Source organism: Rhincodon typus, chromosome 4 (assembly GCF_021869965.1).
Source record: "Rhincodon typus isolate 14 chromosome 4, sRhiTyp1.1, whole genome shotgun sequence".
Lineage (NCBI taxonomy): Eukaryota > Metazoa > Chordata > Chondrichthyes > Orectolobiformes > Rhincodontidae > Rhincodon > Rhincodon typus.
The window spans coordinates 96,960,528-96,987,903 of record NC_063335.1 but is presented as its reverse complement, the minus strand read 5'-3'; the positions used below and the strand labels follow the sequence as shown (position 1 = coordinate 96,987,903).

The 27,376-nt window shown below is 38.4% G+C and overlaps 1 protein-coding gene across 5 annotated transcripts in view; it reads right to left on the bottom strand.

Moving 5' to 3' along the window:
- LOC109911429 (KH domain-containing, RNA-binding, signal transduction-associated protein 3-like) overlaps positions 1-27,376 on the bottom strand; it is a 157,574-nt gene that overhangs the window by 3,091 nt on the left and 127,107 nt on the right. Inside the window, exons 9-12 of one of the 5 annotated variants that reach the window (XR_007262028.1) lie at positions 18,909-18,967; positions 10,487-10,655; positions 9,000-9,060; positions 3,921-4,878 (exon numbers count right to left, since the gene is read on the bottom strand). Coding sequence is in view for 1 of the 5 variants with exons in the window: in XM_048596401.1 (XP_048452358.1) it covers positions 10,555-10,655; positions 18,909-18,967 (160 nt within the window). In the remaining 4 variants the exon portion in view is untranslated. Of the gene's footprint in view, positions 1-3,920; positions 4,879-8,999; positions 9,061-9,945; positions 10,656-18,908; positions 18,968-27,376 lie in introns of those variants that run through there. The other 4 variants (XR_007262030.1, XR_007262029.1, XR_007262031.1 and 1 more) reach the window with 4 other exon arrangements.

Sequence of the window (27,376 nt, the reverse complement as noted above, 5' to 3'; positions counted from 1 at the left end):
TGCCTTTGGCAGATAATGGTTCATCTGTAACTTCACTCCAGTTAATTGTTTCGGTTTCATATCCCTTAAAACCCTAGCTCACAAAAACCTTAGGAAAATACGTCCCAACAATCTCACCTTTTTGTTTCTCCTCACAGCACACTAAAACAGTCTAGGTCTGAATTTTAAGGATATACCTCCTTGTTTTCCTGGGCGACTCCAGAACAAAGAGGCAGAGAAATGGCCCCACAATTGAGTCAGCATCCCCTAGAAGAAGAGAGGGTGACCCCTAAAAGCTCACAGTCAACATCAACTTGAGGAGTAAGCAAGAAAAGGTCTCTCGAGACAAGCAGTCAGAGATAGGTCTAATTCATTGGTGTGTAATTTCACAACTTGTTGCTTTTTCATCTCCAGTTTAAAATAAATAGTCTGATAGTAAACTTAAAGTATGGCAAGAGAGCATGGCTGCATGAAATGCCGTGTGGGGAATTGTGTATGCTTCATTTGGCCTAGATGATCACATGTGCAGGAAGTGTCTCCAGGTAGAAAAACTTGAAATCCAGATTATACAACTGAGCACATCAGCGGAGCAAAGGTGCAAGCAACATGGATAGCATTTTTAACAAGTGATCACATATAGATTAAGACCATACACATGGTTCGGAAGTCTCTGAATGTATCGCATTCAATTTTCTAGTTTGGATACTGGTACGAGTGATGGTTCAGAGGAATGTAGTGAAAGTCAAACTTGTGGCACTCTAAGGGAGTCTAAGTGGCTGCTGCTTAGGCTGGGGGTGAAGGGTGGAAGGACAGTAGTTATAGATTAATCAATAATTAGATGAAAAAGCAGACAGTTCTGTGGCGGTCGTTGAGATTCCAGGATGGCCTCCCTGGTGCCTGGTTCAAGGATGTCAGAGTGGCTTCAGAACATTCTTTCTGAGAGGGTGAAGAGCCAGAGATCGTGGCCCATACGTGACCAACAACACAGGGAGAAAGAGGGCTGGGATTCTGAAATTAAAAATTAGAGAATAAGGCAAAAGACTGAAAAGCAGGACCTCTGATCTTTGGATTGCTCCCAGTATCCCTTGCTAGTGAGCAAAACTAGGAAGATTGAGCAAATCAAACATGGCTAGGAAAATAGTGTAGGAGGGAGGCCTTTAGATATCTGGGAAATTGGGACTGGTTCTAGAGCAGGCAGAATCTGTACAAGGAGCGAAGTTTACACCTTAGAAATTCTGAGACTAAATATCCTCATGGGGAGATTTTCCTGTTTATTGGAAACGGTTTAAACTAGCTTGTTGAAGGTTGGATAGAGTAAAAGCAAAGATGTTATGTGAAGTAGAAAAGAGAATGTGAAAAGCACCAACAAATCCTACCACCAATGAAATCAAATTGCAGATTAGTGTCAAAAAGGCAGAATTAAAAGCACGCTATCTGAATGTATGCTGCATTCTCAACAAGATAGGTGAATTGATGGCTTGAAAAGAAGTATAAAGGGTTTAATTGAATTGCCAATGCAGAGATGTGGCTGAAGGGTATCCAAGAATGGGACTGAATATTAAAAGATATTAGTTATTCAGTAATGTTAGTCAAAAAAAAAACAAAATCCACCAGGTCTCGTGCAGATAATAAAGGATGGGATCAGGGTATTTGTGAGACCTCACAGTTTGAGGATGTTACCAGCAGCGTTGATAAAGGGAACCTAGTGAATATGGTGTGTTTGGATTTTTAGAAGGTCTCTGATTATCCAATATGAAACACATGGGATTGGGGATAATAGGTTTGGACAATTCAAGATTAATAGGCAGAAAACAGTAGGAATATATGGTTAATTCTCAGATTAGCAGGATATGACCAGTAAAGTACCACAAGGATTGGTGTATTGGCCCCAGATGTTTTATTAGGACTTTGGACTTGACGCCAATTGCAATACTTCCAAGTTTGGAGATGACACAAAACTTAGTAGGAATGTGAGTGGAGAGGAAAATGCAAAGAATTAGGGAAGTTAAGGAGGGCGAGTAAGTGAGCAAGGCATGGCAGATAAAATACAATGTAGTTAAGTGTGTGCGAATCCACCTTCGTAGGAGAACTAAAGGTGTAGATATTTCTCAAATGGTGAATGATTGCAACGTATTCATGTCTAATGGGACTGGGGTGTCCTTGTTCACAAGTCACTGAAAGCTGGCGTGTAGGTACAGCAAGCATTTCAGAAGGCAAACTGTACGTTAGCCTTAATCACAAGAGAATTTAGTACAGGAGCAAAGAAGTCTATGTAATTGAAGCTACAACATCAGTGAGACCATACCTGCAAGATTGTGTGTGGCTGTCGTCCCCGCCCTTAAGGGAGGATTTATTTGCCATAGAGGGAGTGCAGCAGCGGTTCACCACACTGATTCCTGTGATGGTAGAGTTGTCCAGTGAAGGATTGAGGAGGCAGGGCCTGTATTCTCCGGAGTTTGAAAGAATGAGATGTGATCTCATAGGCATTTAGAAAATTAATTAGGGGAGAGACAGAATAAATATGAAAATGGATGCCTCCCCTGGCTTTGGGGTCTGGAACCAGACCCCAACAGAACTTACAATCTCCCAACAGAAGGACTGATGAGGAGGAAATTCTTCACTCAAGAGGGCAGTGAATCTTCTGAATTCTCCAGCCCAGAATGCTGTGGAAGCTCAGTCATTAAATAAGTTCAAGAGTGAGAAGCTATAGATTTCTAATTACTAACAGCAATATAGGGATATGACGTTGAGGTAGATGATCAGCCATGATTCAGATCAGTGGAGCAGACTTGAAGAGCTTAACGGCCAATGTTCTGAATTTTTTTCATACTTCCTTTATTCACGTTAAACAGATCTTCACTGAATTAATCATATTCAAAAGAATGACAACCCAATCTTTGCAACCTTTTCTCAGAACTTAACACTTTAGCCTTGGTAGCATTTTGGTGAATCTGCACTACACCTCCCAGAGTCGTATGTTTTCTGAAAATTGAATGCAGTGTTTTGCACTGTTCTAATGAGAAAACAACAGGAAAGTGCTCAAGGATGAATTTTATTGCTACCAATAGTAGTATCAGTCTTCAACTGCACATTAGCTTGCAGATGACAGCACTCTGCACCTATTGCTTCTACCTATGTAGCCAATTTGATTGCCATTTCTTACAAATGAAAGCCAATTACCAATGAGAAAATCAAGATCTTAAATCTACTAACAATTCACACCTTTTAGTGTCTCAAGGCACTTCACAGGCATGTTGTGAAAGAAAGGATTGACATTAGGAGAAGTTATGGCAAATTAAAAAAAAACTTGACCAAGACAGCATTTAAAAGCAGTAAAGAGTTCTATGGATATTATTTTAAAATTTGGGTCCTTCGCACCTGGAGCACAATCACAAGAGCAATCAAAATCAGGAAGCTCAAGAGACTAGAACTAGATATGTAGGGATGGAAAAGAATTCAGAAGTCAGGACGAAGGGGCCAAGGAGGGGTTTGAAAGACAGTCGGGGAAATTTAAAATCAAAGAATTGCTTAATTAGGAGCCCAAGTGGATCACACTGACTCCCCAAAATAACACCAGTGTCAAACAAAAGGTGAAAATAGGTCAGGAAACACAATATAGAAGAGTTTGGAAATAGCCTTAGAAATATAGCTTACAAATCTTAGAGGGCTGCAGAAATAGCACACTGATCAGTAAACGGCAAGTGCACAAGTTTTATTTGTGTCTAAAGACAAAAAACTTCTTTGGGCTTCTAAAAAGGAAAACTGGATAATTTTAATATAAGTAGGAGCTGATGTATGTGTTGCTGAAAAGATGAGAATCTATTGCAAAAAACAGATTCACCGCCATTCACTTCACACAAGCACTTCATGCTGTTAAATAATCCTATCATAAGCATATATATTTATATAAGTATAGGTTTATTTTATGAATATATGACATGAATGGGGAGTATATACATTGTACTTCAATTTTATACATATTATAATATTTTAATATTTTATGAAGCAAGGGAAAAGAAAACATTTCTGTTGTGATGTGATATTATAACAAATTGCCCAACAATACTCAAATCCAAAACAGTAATATTGAGTGGACTTCTCCCAATGGGGAGGATGTCCTAACATCAAAATGCAAAGCAAGTAGCATGGCCAAATATTGGAAAAGGAAGAACAATTCTCTCTGGGCTGTCTAATCAATTACTGAAAGGCTTGCTGGGGAGAAGCAAATGCCAAATTTTCTGAGAAGGATGCAGGTTTTTGAAGAGGAGGTCTCAAATATTCTGTGCTTATAAAATGGCAGAATCTCAAAAGAGAGATAGGGCCTAGCTTTAGTGATGCCTGCCTCATAATCCTCTTGTCCTTTCTTGCATTTGCATCCCCACGAGTTTTCAAATCACAGTGGTTAGAATCCATGGTTATCTGCGAGGTTCAATTCTCCAGATTCTCACCCTTGCACTCGGGTAAGAACACTCAATGAGAGTGCTCCAATGTGCTCACCAACTTAGCCCAGTCTCCAGTTTGTTCCACCAAGGGTCTCAGCTTCCCTACACTAGAGCACTGTTATTTTATATTAATGTCAACTCCAGCCAACGGTGACCTGCAACTTGCATCTCATCTCACAATAGATGATTAGGCTCTGAAGCATGGCTGACACGTTAGCCTCATTAATATTTAAATTCCTTTGTAAATTCTTGTATACTTGTTTGCTCAACAGGAGAATTTGTTCCTCTGAGGAGTGCAGTCTTTGTTCTTCAGCTTTTCTGCTCTGACAAAATTCTCAAGTACCATGAACATTTTAGACTTCTATGTAATGTCCTGAAATTTTGCTCCTCAGCTGTGTCCCCGCCTGTCAATCAGGAAGAGAGAAGTTTCTGTCCCTCTATGAAAATGCCATCTTTTCTGTTCAGAACATAAAGATTAATGGAGTGTCAGTGAAGAAAAAAAACAATACAATTTAAATAAATCATTCATGTAATGTCCAATCACTTAAACTTAAACATCATCTGAACTAGACCTTCAGCTTTTCTTAAAAGCAAAAATTAAGATCTTCCAAAAAACTGAAAATAAATACACAATTGAAAATAGAGCTAAAACCTGAATTTAATAGAAGACCATCCAAGACAAAAGCACAGAATCAGATTGTTATGGTACAGGATGTGACCATTTGGTCCATTGTGCCTGCACTGACTCTTCAAGTGAGCGTCATTACTGAGTGCCAATCTCCTGCTTTTCCTCTATATCCTTGCATACTATTTCTATCCAAACAAATAGCCAATGCCCTCTTAAATGCCTCAACTGAACTTGCCTCCACCATGTTTCCAGGCGTTGTATTCCACACCTTAACTAATCTCTAGGTGAAAATGTTTTTTCTGACATCACCCTTGCTTCTTTTGCATATCATTTTAAATCTATGCCTTCTTGCTCTTGTGGGAACAACTTCTTTCTATCTACTCCATCCAGCCTGTTCATGATTTTAGCAACGCTCCATCAAAACCTCCAGAAACCTCATTTCTGAAGGGTTCAGACCCGAAACATCAGCCTTCCTGCTCCTCTGATGCTGCTTGGCCTCCTATGTTCATCCAGCTCTACACCTTGTTATCATCAAAATCTCCTTAACCTTTTTCTCTCCAAAGGAGAACAATCCCAGCTTCTTCAATCTAACCTGATAACTAAAATTTCTCATTCTTGAAACCATTCTTGTAAATCACCTCTGTACTTTCTTTAATGCATTCACATCTTTCCTATAATGTGGCACCCATGACTGTATACAATACTCCAGCTGAGGTTTAATATGTGTTTTGTATGAATTTAATGTCACCCTTTTGTTTTTGTACTCTATGTCTCTAATAATGAAACTAAGGACACTGTCTGCTTTATTAACTGCTCTTTCCACTAGTCCTACCAACTTCAATTATCTATGCAGATACACACTGCTTCTACGCCCCATTTAGAACTGTACTTCCTATTTTATGTTATCTTCCAATGTTCTTCTTACCAAAGTGCATCACCTCACGTTTCTCTGCATTGAACCTTCTCTGCAACCTATCCGTCCACTCCACCAACCTGTCAATGTCCTTATGCAGTTTACAACTCTTCCAAGTTTTCTGTCAGCTGCAAACTTCAAAACTGCCCCCTGCACACCAATATCCAGATCAATAATATATTAGGAAAAACAAGGGTCCCAGTAGCAACCCAGGGAACTCCACACTAATCCTTTCTCCAGCCTGAAAAATATTCATTGACCATTACCGTCTATTTTCTGTCACTCAGTCAATTTTACATCCACATTGCTACTGTCATTTTTCCACCGACCTATAATTTCATCACAAGTCTCTTGTGTGGCACTGTATCAACTGCCTTCTGAAAGTTCATGTATGCATCACCAGCATTATCTTTGTCAAGCCCTTCTGTAACCTCTTCAAAAAAAAACTCCAGTAAGTTAGTGAAACACTGTTTCCCCTTAAGAAATCCATGGATACTTTCTCTTAATCAACCTACCTCTTTCGATGGGACTACTAATTCTATCCTGAATAATTGTTTCTAGAAGCTTCTCACCACTGAAGTTAAACTGGCTGGTTTGTAATTCCTGGCATTATCTTTACAACCTTTCTTGAACAAGGCTACAACACTTGCAATTCTCCAGTCCTCTGGCATCTCTTTTACACAGTGCCATGATTAAGGAAAAATGATTTTCAAAATATCTGAACATATCTGGATCAAAACAGGAATGAACGGAGTTAGCAGTGGGGAAAAGCAGAGTAAAACTGTGTTATTAAGTCCTAGTGATGAGATTAAATGACAATCTGGCTGAGATACTTAAAATAAGGAAGGAGATCAATCTGCAATCACGCTCCCTTCTCACAACAGATATACACTGAGCTTGGAAATGTTATAGGAAACGTGAATCAGGGAGAACATCCACTACCCCAAAATATCACAGCCGTAGTTAAGAGAAGCTTACAATAAGGTAGATAGGAATTAAATTTAGAAGGAAGGGTATGAAAAAACATATGGAGAGGAGAGGTTTATGATTAGAAAGGCTGAATTGCATAAAATGAAGGAGCAGATTCAGGAAGTTTCGTCCTTTTTGTAAACAATTTGAAAGCAGACTCAGAAGGTCAAGAGCTTTCAGCCATATATTAGTAAACTGAAATGACTGTGCCCAGTTCTGCAAGCATTTTAACAAGTTTGAGTAATAAGCACCAAAAACAGGAATCGCTAGAGAAATCCAGCAGGTCTGGCAGTATCTGTGGAGAGAAGATGAGATAATGTTAGGGGTCTAGTGACCCTTCTTCAGAACACCAAAGTTCTGAAGAAGGGTCACTGGACACAGAATATTAACTTTGCTTTCTCTCCACAAATGCTGCCAGACATGTTGAATTTCTTCAGCAATTTGTTTTTGTTTCAGATCTTCAGCATCTGCAGTTTTATTTTGTATGACAAGTACTGCCTAAATGAGATGGCTACAGAGTAAGACAAAAGCTGAAGTGATCTTTTCCATTGAATACAATTAGAGCCTTCTGGTTTAGATTAAATTATAAAACTGTTAAGAGATTCAATCAGCGTCTGGAAAATAAACAACAAACTTTCATTTAAAAACATTTTACTTTCCTCAGGATATGCCAAAGTACTTCATAGCCAACGGAAATGGCAATGAAAAAATGGACCATTTGAGCTCCTTATTCTGCTTCAAATAACATCATGGGATCTTTTACCAACATCTGAAGTAGACAGGAGCTTGGTTTAAAATCTCATTGGAGATATGATGCCCCTAAAAAAATGCAACAGTGTCTCTGTACTGCAATGATATACAAGCTGGGATTAAGTTCTTTAGCTCTGCTTCAGCACTTCTAGCTTAGGTGAGTGCCTTACCAAGGAGGGCAACTAATACCTTTGTCTTTTTTTCATTTTGGATACTATGTAACAATTACATATTTTCAAGTTTTCCCATTTTTATTCCAGTTATTTTAAAAATAAATTTCTCTCTATAGTTTATATCCTCCTTGGAGCGCTCTATAGAATCCCAGGCTCAGGTCATCTGTGTATTGGAACAAGTATTGCCGATTGCAAATCGTGATTGCAGCCCTTGATTAAAAAAGTAAGATATCATCATATTATTCAAAATGTTATTGAAAACTTTTCGTTCATGCTAAAGTAATCTCTTAGATGCTTTACACTGACCTGAAATCAATGGAAGTTAATTTCATCCCCTCTGAATTCTTACATATATTTTAATCATCCCCAGCTTTGTAATTCAAATAGGATTACCAATCATAACATTTTAATTTTGTGTACCCAGGTCTACTGAGAACTACTTTTTTTGAGTAAGATTGTGTTGTTTTGCTGCACTAAATATTGCTACATTGCAACATTTCTACATTCAGAATATTTAGTAAGTGAAAAACCAAGGCCCAGATATTTACACAGCTAATAGTCAGCATTCAGACATCTGCAGATAAATAATTCAATTATTTTACCAACAACATATTTGGAGTAATAAGCTACATGAATCAGAAAAGATTTCTGTTTCTTTTGGAGTCTGTGCTGGATGAACTGATATGTCCCAGAAATGACAATGCATTTATCCTCAGTATTGCTAGGCTGGAATGGGAAAACCAGCTTTCACTCATCAACACCAAATAATTCATGCTGCAAGATGCTGGTTTATAGATAATATTAGGTAGTGGCTGGATTGAGACAAACTGTAGTGCCTGCTTTCCCAGTAAATGCATGTTAGGGAACTCCTACAGACTTCACAAATCAGCTTCAGAAGTTGGAATGGGTATTCAGCATCTGCAGTCAGACATTAAAAATGACTTCTTGATGCACCTGATTGTTTAGTGCATTCAAACTGCAGTACACTAGAATGAGTCAATGTAAGGAAAGAGAGAAGGATAAAAAGGATGGAACAATGGAAAATATCTGTTACAGAAGAATGTCTTCTTGACTGTTTGATGATATTTGTCACTCAAAGGATCAATGCCTATAACAATGGAATGAAGATCACTCTAAATACATACCATAATGCCTAGTTCCAGGATCACTTCATTCCCATTTTGGCCATAGATGTGAGAAAAGATCCTGTAAATGGAGGGAAAAAAATCATGAATATGAATATATTATGAAGACACCAAAAGCCAGAATGAAATAATAACTCTTAGAAAACAGACAAGCCTTAAACAATCACTAGACAAAATGCTAGAAAAAAGGACATTGTTTAGAGTGAATTTATTCTGATTCAATATCAAACATTAAGCATTTGAGGCTAACTATACACAATTATAGACAAAGGTTATGTGGTTTTTACACTTGTTTAACAGGATAGAATTTAAGAGATCAGCTACTGCTTACTTTGCAGTTATATAGTTTAGTCTCTACAGAATTACAAGATTGATTTATAATTGTTAGGAGTTTAGAAGTACTTGAACCTTTTCTACAGTAAGTTTTTTTACTCTAACAGCTTTACAACCTTGCTTTCTTTTAGCGTTTACTGGTTTTAAATGTTAAAGGTAAATTAAGTGATATTAAAATCTACTTGATTCATTTACCTTTGCAACTGAAGACCTTTTAAGGGTTACACATCCACTGCCTCTGACGAATGCCACATTAGTCAAGTCTGTTTGCCTCTAAAAAGCTTTAATTGCTTCCAGCGGAGGGTTCATTTAGGTAATTCTCATAAAAATTCCAAAGTGCACTAGTGAAAAAATGCTTAGACAAGATGAAATGCTGATCACATTCTTCATATATTCACTGCTCAGTCGTGTATTTTCAAAGGCCAACAATATGGACTTTTTTGATTTTTTTTGAAAACATCATTCAGGTATATTTCTGTATCAACCTCAAGACAAACTGACTTTTTTTAAAAAGAAAATTTTAAAAAGACAAAAGTATATTTTCCCTGTTTAAAAGATTTTTGTGGATTTATTTGGTGTTATAAGAAAATGTATCAAAGTTACTGATATGTCACACACAGCAAGCTTGTTTTTTCCTCAAAACTTTATTTGTATCAAGCAAGAATAGTCAATGTCTTTGATCTCAACACTACAGAATATCTGGAGACTTCAGTTACAAAAGAATACAACTTTACTTGGCATTTGGAGTTTACTTTGTTTAAGTAAAAGTTTACAAGGGATAATGCTCTAACACAAGCTAAACTTAAAAGTTCAAACCAAAAAAACTTAAAACTAGGTTAAACTAAAAGCAAAACAAAAAAAAAACATTGATGTTAACTGAATTTGTGTTTACATTTTAAGTGATCTACATTATCAAACCTAGTTTGGTAATAGATTTTTAAAGGCTAGTTAAAATTAAAAAACGTGTTAATCCTGTTTACTTGTTTCCAACAGAGCATATAAGATCAAAGTCTTTCTTTCCACCCATTTCCTTCCAGAGATCAAATAATCTCTCCATTCAAAGATTAAATGACTTCATACAAGAATTCAGAACTGTTTAAGCAGATCTGTTGTATTTAAGAAGAAAAAAACTTTTATATAAAATAACCAATTACTTTTAACAGCGTACATCACTGCAGAAACAGCTAACTGATGATTGTATTTCACAGAATAGATGGAAGAATCAGTATCGGGGTGCATAGGGGTGTTCCCTGTATGCTCCTTTAGGTGCTCTTGCTGGAGGAGCTTTCATCCGTGAGTTGGAGTTCGTCCACTCTTCCTGACCTATTGTGGTTATTACAGAAAAACAAATCTCCATTAGAGCAGTCAAGCAGCCCACAATAATACCTACTGGAAATTCAGATGGCAAAGTATAAGTTTTCAATTGAATTTCCATATGACAGACTAACATTGTAAAACAGAATTTTTAAAAAAAATGCTATCTATAAGAAAACACAATGACCGAAAGATTAATTCTCCAAGTAACTGCTTTAATGTTGTAGAACAATATTTTTATTTTCTGCATTTTATATTAACTCTTTCATCACAAAAGTTAAACCAGCGAATAATGTCTCTAGGCAGATGCTATATTAAAGTCAAATAAATCTTTCATGAAGTTTCCGTTCACAAGTATTTATCTTGTGGAAGCTGTTTCTGATTCTGAAAACGATTAATTGGATTGTCAGAATTTTGCATATAATTCTACACAGTTCTGTATAAACCAGAACTGAGATGGAACTAGATTTCAGGGACAGCTCTGGAGACAATTTGGCTGAGTGATCAAACCAGCATACCTGACTGATAAAGTAATTACACATTTTGTTCCACATTCAAATCAAATTGCATAGATAAAGCATGACCTGAAAAGATGGGAATATCTACGCAAGACAAGTCATTTTAGTAACACATGCTTAATTTAGACCTTGATGGTCAGTTATCATTTGCTGATTAAAAAAAGACAGTTTGCACTTCATAAAGCCTTTGACTGGGATGTAGAGGTTTCATACGCAAAACCGAATTCAGATAAGTCTGATGCAGGAATAGTATCACTCGCATTTGACATTGCCTAGAAATATATACAAGAACTTTCAATCATGCGATCTAAAAAGAAAGTTTTAAATGCTTCTGAGACCATGTTTATATTGTTTAGTACTTGTTAAGTTCAGTATCTTATTGCACGTTATTTTGAAAGGGAGATGTCAAAATAAAGCTATTATGAATATAGACATAGACGTAGGGCATTCTCAAATCTGTTTAGTAATTAATAAATTGATCATAATGGCTGATCTGTTCTTCAATTTTATTACTCACCTGGTTCCTCATTATCTTCACCTAACAAACTATAAAACTCAGTTTTAATATTTTTAATTATCTAATCTCAATAGTTAGATTTCCAATAAAACCCTAAGAAATAGGAAAAGGAGTAGACGGTTTGGCTCCTTCAGCCTGCTCTGCCATTCAACAGGATCCTGGCTGATTGGACATTGCTATCATCCACTATCCTGTATTATCCCCCTAGCACTGGATTCCCATACTGATCAAGAATTTATCTATCTCAGCCTTAGGTATTGACAAGGACTCTGCCCCACAGCTCTCTGTGGCAAGGAGTTCTAAAGACTCACAACCCTCAGAGAACAAATTCCTTTTTGTCTCGGTTTTAAACTGACACCCTTATTCTGAGCCTGGACTCTCCCATGAAGGCAACCATCCTTTCAGCATTTAATCTGTCAAGCCCCTTAAGAATCCAGTATGGTTCAATGAGATAAATACCTGGATGTGAAGAAAACCTCCTGATTCTACTTCAATATTGTAACATTTTGGGGGAAACTTGGAATATGGTGAGAATTTAATTTAATCTTTAGTGCATTATATTCCCATTCAGTGTTAACTGTTGGTTCTGCGACACACTCACTCACTCGCAAATAATAAGAGTTTATTCAAGAGTTTATTTCCTTAACTAACTACTTCTTTGTCAGGTGCACAAGTATTTGATAGAAGCCTCAACAATAACATAAGAGTCTCCAATAACTTTCTCCCTTAGTTGTACATTGATTTGATGAGCTGGATTTTGACTAATAAGTTGATATGGTCAATTTGGAAGATTTCCCGATCCTATAAACCTGTTTTTTTTGATATCGTTCTAGCCATACTTCCATCTATTTCAGTCAGATCAAAGTCATTTAATCCTTTGGTAACTTCTTTAAACTGTCAACCAAAATGTCTGTAAGACCCATGACTGAGATAATTGGTTCTGGACCTTTGGAAACTTAGCCAAGCATTGATAATGGGCTCAGTTAAAATACAAATACTTAGCAATATAAACTCTAGAATCCATTAAAAATTATAATAACACATAGCTAATATTTTCTTTTTCTCAGCTAAACCTAATAGCCTGTCAATCAATACACTCCAGTACAGGAATATTTGTTGGTTTATAAGTGAAAGCTGTAGATACTTTCTTCTAATGTTAAAGGCCTTTTATATTTCAGATTGTGAGACTCAAACAGACCTTAAGTCCTTCCTTCACAAGTACTTGCATCTCAAACATAAAACTATGGTTCTAACACTGAACCTCAAAGCTCTTTGGACGGTGAAAACTAAATCTATTTGAACTCAGCACTAATTTCAAAAGGTCCAGCTGATTAGTGTTCCTGCTTTCATGATTCACCCTGATCTCTTTGTCATATTACTGCTTTCACTCACACCTCTTGATGCCATTAAGCCCAAAATTTTAGGTTTAATCTCCTTCTTCAATATATTCAATGACTTGGCCTCTATTACCTTCTGCAGTACAGAACTTCACCTAATCATTACCCATGGAGTGAAAAAAAATGTTTCAGTTCCAAATGGTCTATCCCATATTCTGAGACTATGTCCCTTACTTCTAGACTTCCCAACCAGGGAAAACATCTTCCCTGCATGCAGTCTATGTAGCCCTGTTAGGGTTGTACTCCGTCCAGCCCTTATTACATCTTTTGCCACTGTCTTCAATCTGCATCAAATAAACAATAAGTCAGAATTTCTATATTGATGATACTGACAACACAAAGTCTGCAAAGAAAATCACAAGCATTTACTTTTTAAGTTAACAATCCTACATTTTCTTCAAAGTAGGTTTACGAACTTCACTATTGTAATGGGCTGCTTCCTGATGAGTTTTAACAAGGTTGGCAGAAGGTGGTTGCTCATCAAATTGAGACCTTTGAAATGTAGATGACCAGTAACTTCTCAGTTCTTAACCTAGAGTCTCTGGCTATAGATTGCTGCATTTATGTGTTGCTGGGAAGTCTGGTCCAATTAATCCGCTGGCACCATGGGACTATTAACAATAACAGTATCTAAATAGTCATTATGTTGACATCTTAAGAAAAATGGAAATCTTGCATTTTTATATTGCCTTAAATGACCACCAAGCATTTCAAGTTATTTTATAATCATTTGAAGAGCAGTCACTGTTGTAATGTAGGAAATATGGTAGTCAATTTGCACCAAAGCAACTTTCCACCGCAATGTGATAACGACTACAGACTCAGTGTTTTGTGATAGTTGATTGAAATATAAATATTGACCAAAACACTGAGGATTACTCACCTGCATTGCTTAAAATATCATTCGTGGGATCTGGGCTGGATTAGAATTTATAAACCATTCTGAATTGCCTTTGAGAAGGTGGTGGTGAACTGTCTTCTTGAAATACTGCAATCCACGTGGCATAGGTACAAACCACAATGCTGTCAGGTTCCAAGTCAATGACTGGAGAGGTACTTGCCGTTGGTGGCGTTCCCATGTATCTGCTGTCCTCGTCTTTCAAGATGATAGTTGTAGTGGTTTGCAAGTTGCTGTCTAAGGAGCCTAGGTAAATTTCTGCAGCACTTCTAGTAGACGGCACATATTGCTGCCACTGTAAGTCTGCTATAGAGGTAGTGCATTTTGAAGGCATTAGATTGGGTGGCAAACAAGAGGCTTGCTCTGACCAGGAAAAGCTGAGTGTTGTTGGAGCTGCACACATTCAGGCAAGTGAAGATTATTCCTCCTGACCTGTGCTTCATAGATACTGGAAAAGACTTTGGGGTATCAGGCAGAGCTCACAGCCCCTAACCTGTTATTGTAGTCATGATATTCATATCACTACTAAGTTTAGTTTCTGGTCAATGGCTTACCCCAGGATATCGTGAATGGGGGATTCAGCAATGGTGATGCCATTAAACATCAAGAAGCAATGATTGGATTGTCTCATGGAACGTGATCATTGCCTGGCATTTAGGTAGAAAAAAAACTTCAACTTATCAGCCTAAACCTGAAATATTCTCCAGGTCTTTTAGGCATATATCTGAAAGAGTCATGAATAATGCTAACCATTTGTGCAATCATCAGCAAACCATTAAGACAGAGGGAAAATCAAATGATGAAGAAGCTGAAGATGGGTGAAAAGCAAAAACAAAAGAACAGTGGATGCTGAAAATCAGAAACTGCTAGAGTTCTGAAGAAGGGTCATTGAACCCGACAGTCTTGTGCAGTCTTGTGTCAGCCATGACTCAGTTAGAAGCATTCTTACCTTGTGAGTTTTAAGATTTGGGTTAAAGTTGCACAAAAATTAAGCCTGATACTCAAGTGCAATACCGAAAGAGCGCTATCTGTCGAAGCTGCAGTTTTTCAAAAGGAGATATTAATTTAAGGCTCCATGTGTCCGCACGGATGAATGTTAAATATCACATATATGCTATGATTAGGACAGTGGCCTAAGAAAAGGATACAGCATTTGCAAGCAGCTTCAGCTAGAAGTGCTGAACAGACAGTCTATCTTCTGACATGCCTGGCATCGCAGATGTCAGCCTTCAACCACTTTGATTCACTCCACTTGATGTCAAGAAACAATTGAAGACCCTAGATACTGCAAAGGCTATGGGCCCTGGCAAAATTCTGGCAATGGTATTCAAGATACGTGTTCCAGAAGTAGCCACATCTCTAGCAAAGCTGATCCAGTACGGTTAGAGCATCTGCTTTCTCCGCATGCTGTCAGATCTGCTGAGATTTTCCAGTAATTTCTGATTTTGTTTCTGAAGATGGGGAAGTCTAGGATATTACTTCGATGTACTTCTGCAATCATGATCTGTGACCACTGCTCTCGACCAACGACAACCATCATTTTTTGTGTTTGTAATGACTCCAATCAATAGTGAGCTTTCCTCCTAATTTCTATTGATTCTAGCTTTGTTAGGGATCCTTGATTGTAGGCACAGTCAAATGCTGCCTTGATATCAAGGGTAGTCACCGTGACATTCCTTTTTGAATTCTGTCCTATTGTCCACATTTGGATCAAGGCTGTAATTAGGCCATGGAGCCGAGTGGCCCTGATATAACCCAAACAGAGCATTCATCAGCAAGACGTTGTTGACTAAGTGTCACTTGATAGCATTATCGAGAACACCTTCCATAATTTTGTTGCTGACTGAGAACAGAAACTGATGAGGCAGTAATTGACGCAGTTTGATTTAGCCTGCTTTTTATAGACATGACATATATGGGCAATTTTCTATATGCTGGACAGATGCTCTAACCGTACTGGATCAGCTTTGCTAGAGATGTGGCTACTTCTGGAACACGTATCTTGAATACCATTGCCAGAATTTTGCCAGGGCCCATAGCCTTTGCAGTATCTAGGGTCTTCAATTGTTTCTTGACATCAAGTGGAGTGAATCAAAGTGGTTGAAGGCTGACATCTGCGATGCCAGGCATGTCAGAAGATAGACTGTCTGTTCAGCACTTCTAGCTGAAGCTGCTTGCAAATGCTGTATCCTTTTCTTAGGCCACTGTCCTAATCATAGCATATATGTGATATTTAACATTCATCCGTGCGGACACATGGAGCCTTAAATTAATATCTCCTTTTGAAAAACTGCAGCTTCGACAGATAGCGCTCTTTCGGTATTGCACTTGAGTATCAGGCTTAATTTTTGTGCAACTTTAACCCAAATCTTAAAACTCACAAGGTAAGAATGCTTCTAACTGAGTCATGGCTGACACAAGACTGCACATCCACATCCAGTATCCCAACACTACTGCGCTGTGGAGTGAAGGCTCATCATTTCTCAAAGTCATGTCCTGTTTCAACCAGTCTGACTCTCCAAGGTGGATCCTAAAGTGCATATATAGCCTTCTGAGATTCCATAAAAATTACATGGCGTGTTATAGATTCCTTCTGGGAGAGCCCCATTACTGGTGGAATGCAAATTTCTGATGCCAAAGGAGATGGCACCAGACAACCTAGCAATGACTCCAGTCATAGTACTGAAACCCATCATTTTAAAACCTCATCAGAGATAGTGAGAACTGCCAATGCTGGAGTCAGAGATAACACAGTGTGAAGCTGGAAGAACACAGCAGGCCAGGCAGCTTCAGAGGAACAGGAAAGCTGACGTTTCAGGTCAGGAACCTTCTTCAGAAAGGTTCCTCTGAAGAAGGGTGCCGACCCGAAACGTCAGCTTTCCTGTTCCTCTGAAGCTGCCTGGCCTGCTGTGTTCTTCCAGCTTCACACTGTGTTATCTCCTATTTTAAAACCTCACACTGTTTGTCAGAAGCCAGTGGTTTACTTTTCATGGTTAGGCTCTTGAAGTCCTTATCAATCCTTACTTAGCAGTTTGAGGGGGTAGAGGATGATGAAAAAGAGACAGTATGAAAGAGAAAAAGATGACAGAGAGAGAAAGAGAGAGAGAGGGGTAGAGAAAACCAAATGAGATGTCTTCTGAATTATCCTAGCAACTGCATTTTCACTATGTGCAGACCTCTGTGCTTCATTATCTAACCCAAGAGGAGAGTCATTCAGGAACCTGGGAGCGATGCAGCACAGGATACTGCATATTCAAGTGGGATTATCCTCCTCCACCAAGTCTTCAAGAATCTCACTGTTGGAACATACCTACAATAGAGAGGAAAAGAGCACGGATTAGAATGGCAAATAAAAGTCAAACATGTAAACTATTGGCAATGCAGGTGAGTGAAGGGTTGTTAGCACCATATTCAGGCAGGTCATTAACCTCGTCTTACCCATTGTTCATTGCAGATCAGTGTTCGATATGCTTGGGTGAAAGGTATAATTCTGAATTCCTCACTGAAGTCACTTGGCTTTTTCACTAGCATTATATATTGCCTTTTCCTACAATAGAGATAGTGAATACATGTTGAAAATGTAAATAAACACAGATTGAGTTTATGAATCTACAGCATTCACTGCAAGATAGAGAAGAAGCGAGGTTGAATGAAGGTGGAGAGGTAATGAATTTAAAGCCAAATAACTGGCATGTACAAGTGGCGGCATGGTGGCTCAGCGGTTAGCAATGCTGCCTCACAGTGCCAAGGACCCAAGTTTGATTCCAGCCTTGCCGGACTGTGTGGAGTTTGGACATTCTCCCAGTGGCTGTGTGGATATCCTCTGGGTACTCCAGTTTTCACCTACAGTCCAAAGATGTGCAAGTTAGGTGGACTGGCCATGCTAAATTGCCCAGTGTCCAGGATTGTGCCAGCAACGTGGATTAGCCATGGGAAATTCAGAGTTTCAAGGATACAGTAGTATGTAAAGTCTGGGTTGGATGCTGTTTGGAGGGTTCGTGTGGACGTGATGGGCCAAATGGCCTTCTTCCATACTGTAGGACTTCTATAACACTGAGTGAGCTGCTAAGACAAGGTGATGATTATTTAAGTGTTAGGATAGGAAATGTGAATGGTCATATGTAACGTAGGGAGTAAAGAAAGATGCAAGTATACCTGGGCTGAGAACGACACATGTTGCTGTATGCTCTTGTGGCTGTACATTTATTTATGCGATAGAGAGGATGGAATTCTTGACATAGTCAGGTGAGAGAATGAAAGAAGTGGTTGAAAGGATTACAACATGAAGAGCTGTACTTACCCTTCCTGAGATGACAATTTTTTCTACATGATTGCATCCGCATTTTCCTGGTGATCCACTTCTGTCCAGACAAACTTAATAAACGGTCATGGGATGCTCCTGCAGTTGCTTGAGAACAATATATTGTCTCCTTGGTCTCACTTTCTCTTCTTCAAAATTGAAACATTAAGATGCTGGTAGCCCTGCAACTCATTTGTGCTCCCATTATATGCACAAACTTTTCATACAAGAAAGCAGTTTTCCTTTGAGTGAAGAATCCACCTTTAAGCAACCACTGGCAGCCCTGTGAGTAAGGTGTGTGCAGTATAAATACAGGCACAGATTTCCTGCAGTTTGGGTGTACCTACACCAAATAGATTGCAGTATTTCAAGGCAGCAGCTCACCATCACCTTCTCAAGGGCAATTAGGGATGGGCAATAAGTGCTCACCTAGTCAGTGGGCTCACTTCTGATGAATACATTTTCTAAAAAGAAGTCTGTTTTTATGACATAATTTTTGTAAAAAAACAAAATCCTTTATATTAAATTGCTAATGCAAGTTTTTTTCATCTGGTAGAAATTAAATCCAATACTCTGCTATGAAAACAATGTGAGAGTCTTATGATAATGAATTTGTATTATACGCTACTAACCATATGATTCATATGTCTCCTGGCTGGTTCCATGGCCATAATCATAGTAATCAGAAGCACTGTGAAAGAGAGCTTAGAATCAGACTTGCAGGCAGACAACACATGGTAAGGTCTTAGTAATCATTTACACTGTGTACTTCATATTCTCCTGAACAGCAGAATTAAACACAATGGTTTATATTTTAACATAAATACACCTCAATAGAAATACATAAAGGGGGGAGTAGTATTCGCTCCACTCAAAGTGTTACCCTATACAAAAATAATTCAGCTTTGAATACGCACTATGAAGATTGAAAGAATCAGAACATTTAAACAAAACATTTTAAATTATTAATGCCTGATTATTTCAGCTATATTTGACAGATTTATTTCTACACTGGGTGAAAAGAGAAGTTGGTAACATTTTTTCATTCATAAAACAGAATCTGAAGGCAACATCACACTGCATATGTGAACATTTCTGCAAAACAACTTCTGACAGCCACACGATTCTCAACCTTCCACAAACTATACTCATTTTAACCTGAAACTATTTGGCATCCTGCAAAGCTGCAAGGCATTTTCTACTTGGAATTACATTGATTTTAGTCTATTTCTTTACTTGAGACTTGGAGTAAATAGATTATACCAAAGAAATTGTTCCTTTTATTTGGACATGAGGACAACTAGAGGAAGAGGAGAAGGGCTGATCCCTTCTTATTTGTAAGATGGTAAATGATGGGATGCCAAAAGCATGAAAGTGTCCAAGTTACCAAAGTCATAAGGTTAATTGCAAAAATTGGATCTGGACAAAGGGTTTTTCATCTTTACAACGGTATAATTACTTGGAAAAAGGTTGAAATAATCAAAGTGTATGTATCCGGTCACATAGTATTTCCTTGACAATCTCCAATTGTGCATATAGATGGCGTGATGATACTATGGTTTTAAGAGGTGAATTTTGCCCTTTTCTTTAAAAAATAGGTGAGACAGAGATGCCGAGCAGTCTACTCAGAGACGCTAGAGTAAACAGTTTGTGAGGCCTTGGATTTTTTTTTTAACCAGTTGAAACAATAAAGGTAGCCTGAATGGGTAGGGTCAAGCTCCCAGGATTTTTGGTTTTACTTTTCATTAGCAGTTGCTGGTGTCTTGAAGCGGAGTTTGGAAGCCAGTACATCTCTCTCTGCTATTCGCTCGATGATTTTTCCCTCCTGGACTGGAGAATTGCATGAGAGACAATCCATTTTACTGAGTTTGCCTTTGAAAAGGTGGATTTATGGGATGTTACTATATTGGAACAGCTACTGTTTAGTAATTAAATAATCTATTATTCCGTTATGTTTTCCAATAGAGTTAGTTATTCCAATTTCTGTTTTCTTTTGTTCTATTTTAATTGTAGTATATGTATATAAAAGTGTGTTTTGCTTCAAGTCTGGTAGTCTGACCAATCAAATTGTACCCAGAGTGCAACGCCTGGCACTTGCCTTTAAAATAAGAAAAATTAGGGTTTAGGCTTTCTTACCAATATATTTTGAGGGGTTTTGGTCTGGTGCATAACAATGGGAACACATGGTAAGAATGAGGAAGATGAAAACAAAAGAAAAAAATGTTGGAGCTGCAAATATTGATCATGTCAAGCAGCAGCACTGAACAGTGTAGCAGAGTTAACATTCCAGGTCAATGATCCTTCATCAGAAGTTCTGATGAAAGGCCACTGCCTGAAATCTTAAATTTTTTTTGTTTTTAAACAGGTACTGCTCATCTTGCTGATTATTTGCATTTTCTATTTCTATTTTTTTTATTTCAAATGTCTAGTTTCCACAGTAGTTTGCTTTTCCAAGAGTGAAGAGGAGTCAACTGCAGGGCATGGGCAAGAATAAAGCAAGACCAGACAGAACTGAACAGGAAGGCATAAAATACCTTACTAACTCCTTGTCAATAATTGAGACAGCCACAAATGTACAGCTGACAGGTGAGAACACATATTTTAGCCTAATGGTTCATCTCAACTAGGAATCCATTGGGGCAGTATGCGCTTTGTGCCAGCGAAGGAAAGCTATGAAGGAGAACAGAGGTGCCAGTAGTGGCAGGTGGTTAAAATGCATACTTTCGACTCTCTCTTCACACCAGACAAGCTCTCTAATCTCTTAACCCCAAATTAATTATGTCGATGCACTTAATATCTTTGTAACCCTCAAAACTCCTAGCTGACAATGATTTGGTTCCACTTTAATGCTTCACAGGCCAATTTAACTTGTTTCTGGTTGTTGATTCCATATAATTATCTTTAAACAGTTTTGAAGCTTGTCAAATTTTAAGTATATCCTGAGATATAAAAGTCTAGACATTCAGCTGTAACATGCTCAGTGTGAGCTGGAAGTGTGCGGAGCAGAACAGAACGCAGTATGCAGTGTCCTCGGCTTCTAGAAACTAGGCCTCTGCTCCCTAGCCTTGCTGATTTCTTGCAATGCTTTCTTCCCTGCCCAAACACAACTAATTGGTTCCACCCTTACAAATACAAAACATCATGGCATCTGGACATTTGAAATAAAAGAAAATGGTTCTTAAGCTTTGTATTTATCAGCTGCACACAAGAACTTAATAGGCAGTTAGGGGACTAATCTAGGTAAAAACCAGGAAGGAAACATTTCTTAAAATATATTTACTAAATGTAGAATCAGGAGGATGGCAGCAGCATCCCTACTGACTCACATTCAAAGAACCTAGACTGTTAATGGCTGTTTTCACCCGACACCCTCCCAACAGTGAAACAGACTTCTTAGTCCCAAATGTTATTGATACTTCCCCACAATCTTCCAATTCCCTTCCCAATTCACTCCCAATTTGCCTCAACTACCTTCTCCTCGTCTTCCTTACACCCCACATACTGAATCACCAATTCCCCACCCTTCTTCACTTAATTGAGATTCATTTGCCAACAATAAGCTGTCAAATTGCATTTCAACTGAAAGCTACGTGCTGTTCTCAGCAGCTGGATAATCAAGATTATTGTACTTGTGATGCAACATCAGGAACTCATCAAACTCACTATTCAGGTGAAAAGGAGTATTTCCTTCGTTCCTCAAACTCCAAAATATAAAGCACTATTGGTTTGATTTATTTTGTGCCAGTTGTCACAAATGCCTGAACTACTCCACACATTTGAATGTGAAAACATTTGAATTTATTTAGCTTAAACATTGAGAAAAAATTGGGGCAAGTATCCTCAGCCCTCGAAGTTACGGGTTTCCAGGTCTTGTTGGAAATCCCGATTCCATATAGACTGGTAACACTCCAAAGTATCCTACATGGGAGGAAGTCAAGAACTCGCAGTGTTGAATAATGGATAACTTGGATACTGTGAAGCTCGGATATTCAGGGTAACCTAAAGAAAAGACTTGTGGCAGAGGCTTTCAAGCAGCCTATTATTTGAATTCACCAATGTGCTATAAACAGACTTTATTAAAATTTGGTCACTCTTTCTGCAGCTGTTCGAGTTGTTAACATGTTTTGCTCGCCCTTGGCAGCCGTCAAAACCACTGACAAGCTCAAACAGTAATGTAGAATTCCTCATTGTCACTGACACAAGGTGACTGGCTGACAGCCTGTCATACAGTTAAGCATCTGGTAAGGTTATCAATCGAGTCTAGCCAGACCTCAGTACAGCTTACGTATATAGAGTGCAGAAAATCAGAACAATAGATTTGCAAGATACAGATACTTCAAAAATGACGATGCTGACTCTGAATGAAAGATATAGAACTTAACTGCTACTTTAAAACAAAAAACTAGCTACTATGGATATCAGAACATTGGATCCATATCATTGTACTTGTATGTAAATACAACAAACAGAAAACAGGAGCAAGAGTAAGCCATTTGGCCCTTAGAGCCTGCTCCACCACTCAATATGATCACGACTGACCATCCAAAGCAGTATCCTGTTACTGGACTCAAGAAATACATCTAACTCCTCGAAAATATTGAGTGTTTTGGCTTCAAGTGCTTTTTGTGGTCGAGAATTCCACAGGCTTGCCACTCTCTGGGTGAAGAAAATTCTCCTCACCTCAGTTCTAAGTGACACACCCAGTAACCCTGGTCTGGACTCCCTCGGTTATCAGCAACATCCTTCTTACATTTACCTTTTCTGGTTTTATGAGATTCCTCCTCCGCCCCCATCTCGCCACCTCCCTTGTTCTTCTAAGCTCCAATGAATACAGTCTTAACTGATCCAGTCCAGCATCTCTTTAACAACATACTCTCATACTGGATGTAGATATAGAGCAAAAACTGTAATCTTATATTCAAATGGTTGAATCAATTAGTTGTTTCAGGAATAGTACAATCTATTTCTTGATGCCTCCTTTACACTGCTAAATCGAGCAGTTGTTATATGTCCCAAGTGACCATAGTTGCACACTGGAGAGTCTAAAACTTCTCATTTGCTCATGAGCTTCTCAAAAGATCAAAGATCAGAAATTTCCTGTATTGGGTCGTTCATGAGTGTTTTGAGAGTCAGAACAGTGAGAGACGATTTGATTGAAATATAAGCTGATGAGAGGGACCTAACAGCTTGGAGGTCCAGAGAATGTTTCCACTTGCAGGTTGCCCATTTAAGACAAAGATAATGCAATATTTTCTCTCTTGAAGAATCTTAAGTTTTTTGACTTATTCTCAAAGCGTGCTGGAGGCAGCTTTCTTGAATATTTTTAAGGCAGAGGTGGACAATTTCTTGGTAAGCAAGGGACTGAAGAGTTAAATTGGCATAGACAGGAATGTGGAGTTGCAGTTACAATAAGGTCCACTCTGATCTTATAAATGGTGGAGTTGGCTGCAGGGACCCAACTTGGCTACTATTGTTTCTAACGTGTGTTTGTTTGCTTGCAACGTCTTGTGAAACTCCCCAAGCTGTCAAGGGGACACTGTCAAAAGGTTAGGTCCCTGGGTCCAAATGTGCAACTTCAAGCAGTAATCAACTGTTTCTAATGTCCGAGTAGATGAGAAGGCAATTGATTCCTTGACTTACTAGACTTCCTAGAAGGTTGTGCCATTGTACTCAATGTGTGGGGGAACGCTGAGCTACAGACAGCCAGGTTGTTAGGATCTGCTCGACAGTTCCAGTGATACACCACTGTGCAATGTTCAGTTGGTCATCAAACAGTCAAATGTGGGTATTTCCTATCCATAATAGTGCTGCAAAGTATTCGGCTTTAAATTATTCAAGGACTATATCTGATATCTGAAGCACTGACTGCCTGTCCTAGTTGTCCTTGGGAAGGTGGTGGTCAGCTGCCTTCTCGAACTGCTGCAGACCTATAACTGTAGGTAGATCCACAATGGCATTAGGGAGGGAATTCCAGTATTTTGACCCAATGACAGTGAAGTAACGGCAATATTTCCAAGCCAAGATGGTGACTGGCTTGGACTGGATCTTTGGATTGGTGGTAAAAGTTCCCTTGTATCTACTGTCTTTGTCCTTCTGGATTGGGGGTGGTCATGGGCTTGGAAGGTGCTGACTAAGGAGCTTTGGCAAATTTCTGCAGTACCTCTTGTTGATAGCACAAACTGCTGCTACTAAGTGTCGGTGTAGGAAGGAGTGGATGTTTAGGGATATGGTGCCAATCAAGTTTCTGGACCACATTGTCCTCTCCCTTGGCAGCTGCCTTCTTCACATAGCTATGTAAGGTTAACATATTCTAGTTTCGTTCCAAGAGGGGTATGTGGGATCACGTAGCATAGTACTGCCACAGAAGGGTGCCCTTTGTGCTCCTGTTTTAAGATGGAATCCAGTGACTGTTGCTTTGATGGAGTTTGACTTCCAACTGCTAAAAATATCCCTACACAGTCTCTAAGATGGATTTGTATCAATGGAAGGTTGTTGCTGGGAAAATAAATGTATGTAAGTAAATCTGCCCAACTTCAATTGTGACATTCCACTTCTACAGACATTGAACAGCATCAGCTAGAGTGCTGAGCTTTGTGGCAGTCCACTATTGAAGTACTGAGACAAACTGACTTTATCATTCAAATGGACATTTAACTGACTTTGCCTTATTCTTAGAGGATGCACAGGAATGATGTTTGAGAGCTTCACAATTAGTCCTTTAGATCAGACTGTACCAAAGACCAATGACAGGACCAGCCTTAGATTTCCTTTGATATCCTGTCATAAAGTCATACAGGACTAAAACTGACCTTTCAGTCTAACTTATCTGCGCTTACCAGACATCCTAGTTTGACCTAGTTTCATTTGCCAGGATTTGGTCCCTATGTCCTGACAGACAAAACTTGTTGCATTTGCAAGTTCGCAGGAGAGCCATTTTTCCTGAAGATAGGTTTCAGGAGTCAATAAATAACACACAGGATTGTCATCACTTTTTTGGTTGCCAGTTGGCTTGCTTCATTTGAGCATGGCAACAGTCACCCACCATACACCAGAATTCCATTGTATCAAATCAGCAATGGGAGTCCTTTCGGTCTAGTTGAAGAAGATATTCGAGTTGGAAGGAGATTCCATCTCCTCTGGTCACCTTCCCTTTTTTCATTGCAGCTAAAAACCTCCTTCACTTCAGACAGATAGATTCTTCATCAGTAGGGGAAATCAAGGGTTACGGAGAAAGTTCAGGAAAGTGCTGCTGGAATGTCAGATCACCCATGATCCTATTTAATGGCAGAGCACATTTGAGGGGTCTACTTCTGAACAGTCTACTTCTGTTCCTATTCCTTCTGGTCTTATCTGGGCAGATGATGGTGGTATCTTTTAGAGCGATTCAAGTCATTATCTGGCATAGTAGATGATGATGTCTTACTCTGTGTTTTATCAATTGGCTCTTTTGTGCTCTCAGCAATTTGGGGGTGCATTTATGTGAAAAGACACAATCTACCACTATCACAGAGCCTTTGTAATCTGCCAACTGCTCAGATGGTTATATTGCCATTGCGGGACCTATGTCGTAGTTGTCCAACAAGGGATCTTTCTTCGTGGAAGTGCCAGGAGGTGCTCAAATTAGTGATAGCAATGAGAATGCCAACAAGTGGTGATAGCATTCTGTTACAGAGATTCAAATCACCCCTTTTTAGACAGCTTCACTATATTAGTCCCAGTCATTTTGGCTAGGTTCCAGCATGGGATTTGTTTTGGCAGAATCACAGGAATTTCAATGGCAACATGACAGGCCTTTGTTAGCTGTTGGAGAGGTTGTGGAGTATTTTAAGGGGTTCTTGAAAGGTCTCCTGTAGTGATTTTTGGAAACAATGGTTTGTTTTGTGCTGATTTTGCATTGTTAGCGATGTACTACATAAACTTACAGGAAGGATATCCAAAAGGTTCATACCTCACCTTTTGTCATCTGAATTATTCACCTAATACTGCTTGTTGTTAATGGTTTTCTCTTGTTCAAGCTACTCAAAAACTGATTCCCATTCCAATAAATAATCAATTTCATTTTAAATCACTGGTCTTCAATTTTACTAACTTCATACAAACTAACTAACTAACTTCATTTTTCCCCACATCTTGCATAATTAAGATACTAGGAAAATCCTTCATAATAAGGAAAGCTGTTTCATAAATTAGAAAATGGTATTACACTAGATCAGAGGTTAATTAATTATTATGCCAAGACAAAAGTGAACATTGGCAGTATTTAAATGTTGCAAGTGCCTATCAGAATGTGTTTTAAAGTCTTTGAGCTGCAAAGCTCCAGCAACTGCTGCAAGGGCAGTAACAAGTATTGTTTTATATTGTAAATTATCTATGTATAACACCACCCATTGAGAGGAGCAATCAGGAAATGGCAAAATTCCCTGTTTACAAACATAGGTCAAACACAAACAAAATCCTGTATCAAAAGAAAACTACATTCAAGTTTTAGATAAAGGGAACACTTAGGACTTTTGCAATAGAGATCGTTGAACTGACAACAGCTCCATCTCTAATAATTTATTGGAGGTATATCATAAAGCCTGGAGGCCTGCTGCAGCTGAGCCCAATTTCAATTTTGTCAAACTTGTTTCTATCATTTCATTTATATGACTGTAGTGCCTAATAAACAAAATATCAAAAAAAAACATCTTGTCACTGACTGCCAAGTGATCCAAGGCATTGGGTTTTTAAAAAAAGTAGAAAGATCTTCTAAATTCTTATTCTGCCAGTGGTAAAATTAAAATTTAAGCTTCTAAAAGTGTTTATTTTGCATACAGAGTAAACGTGCAGATATCTGAAGTATTGTATTAATTCTAGAACTCAAGTTAAAGATTTAGATAGATTTAGTTCTAATAGCACTTAAAACATGTAAATAAGTCATATTGATTTACTACATAAAATCTGAATATGTCTTGGGCCACCACATAAAGAACACAGCTCAAGTGTTCAGTATTTAAAATTAGCTTTACACTGTTTCCTTTCTGGTGATCAGTAAAACTTGAGAGGATTTGGGGCAACAGACAACTTCAAAGCACTATTCTCAATCAAGTTTCTATTATAA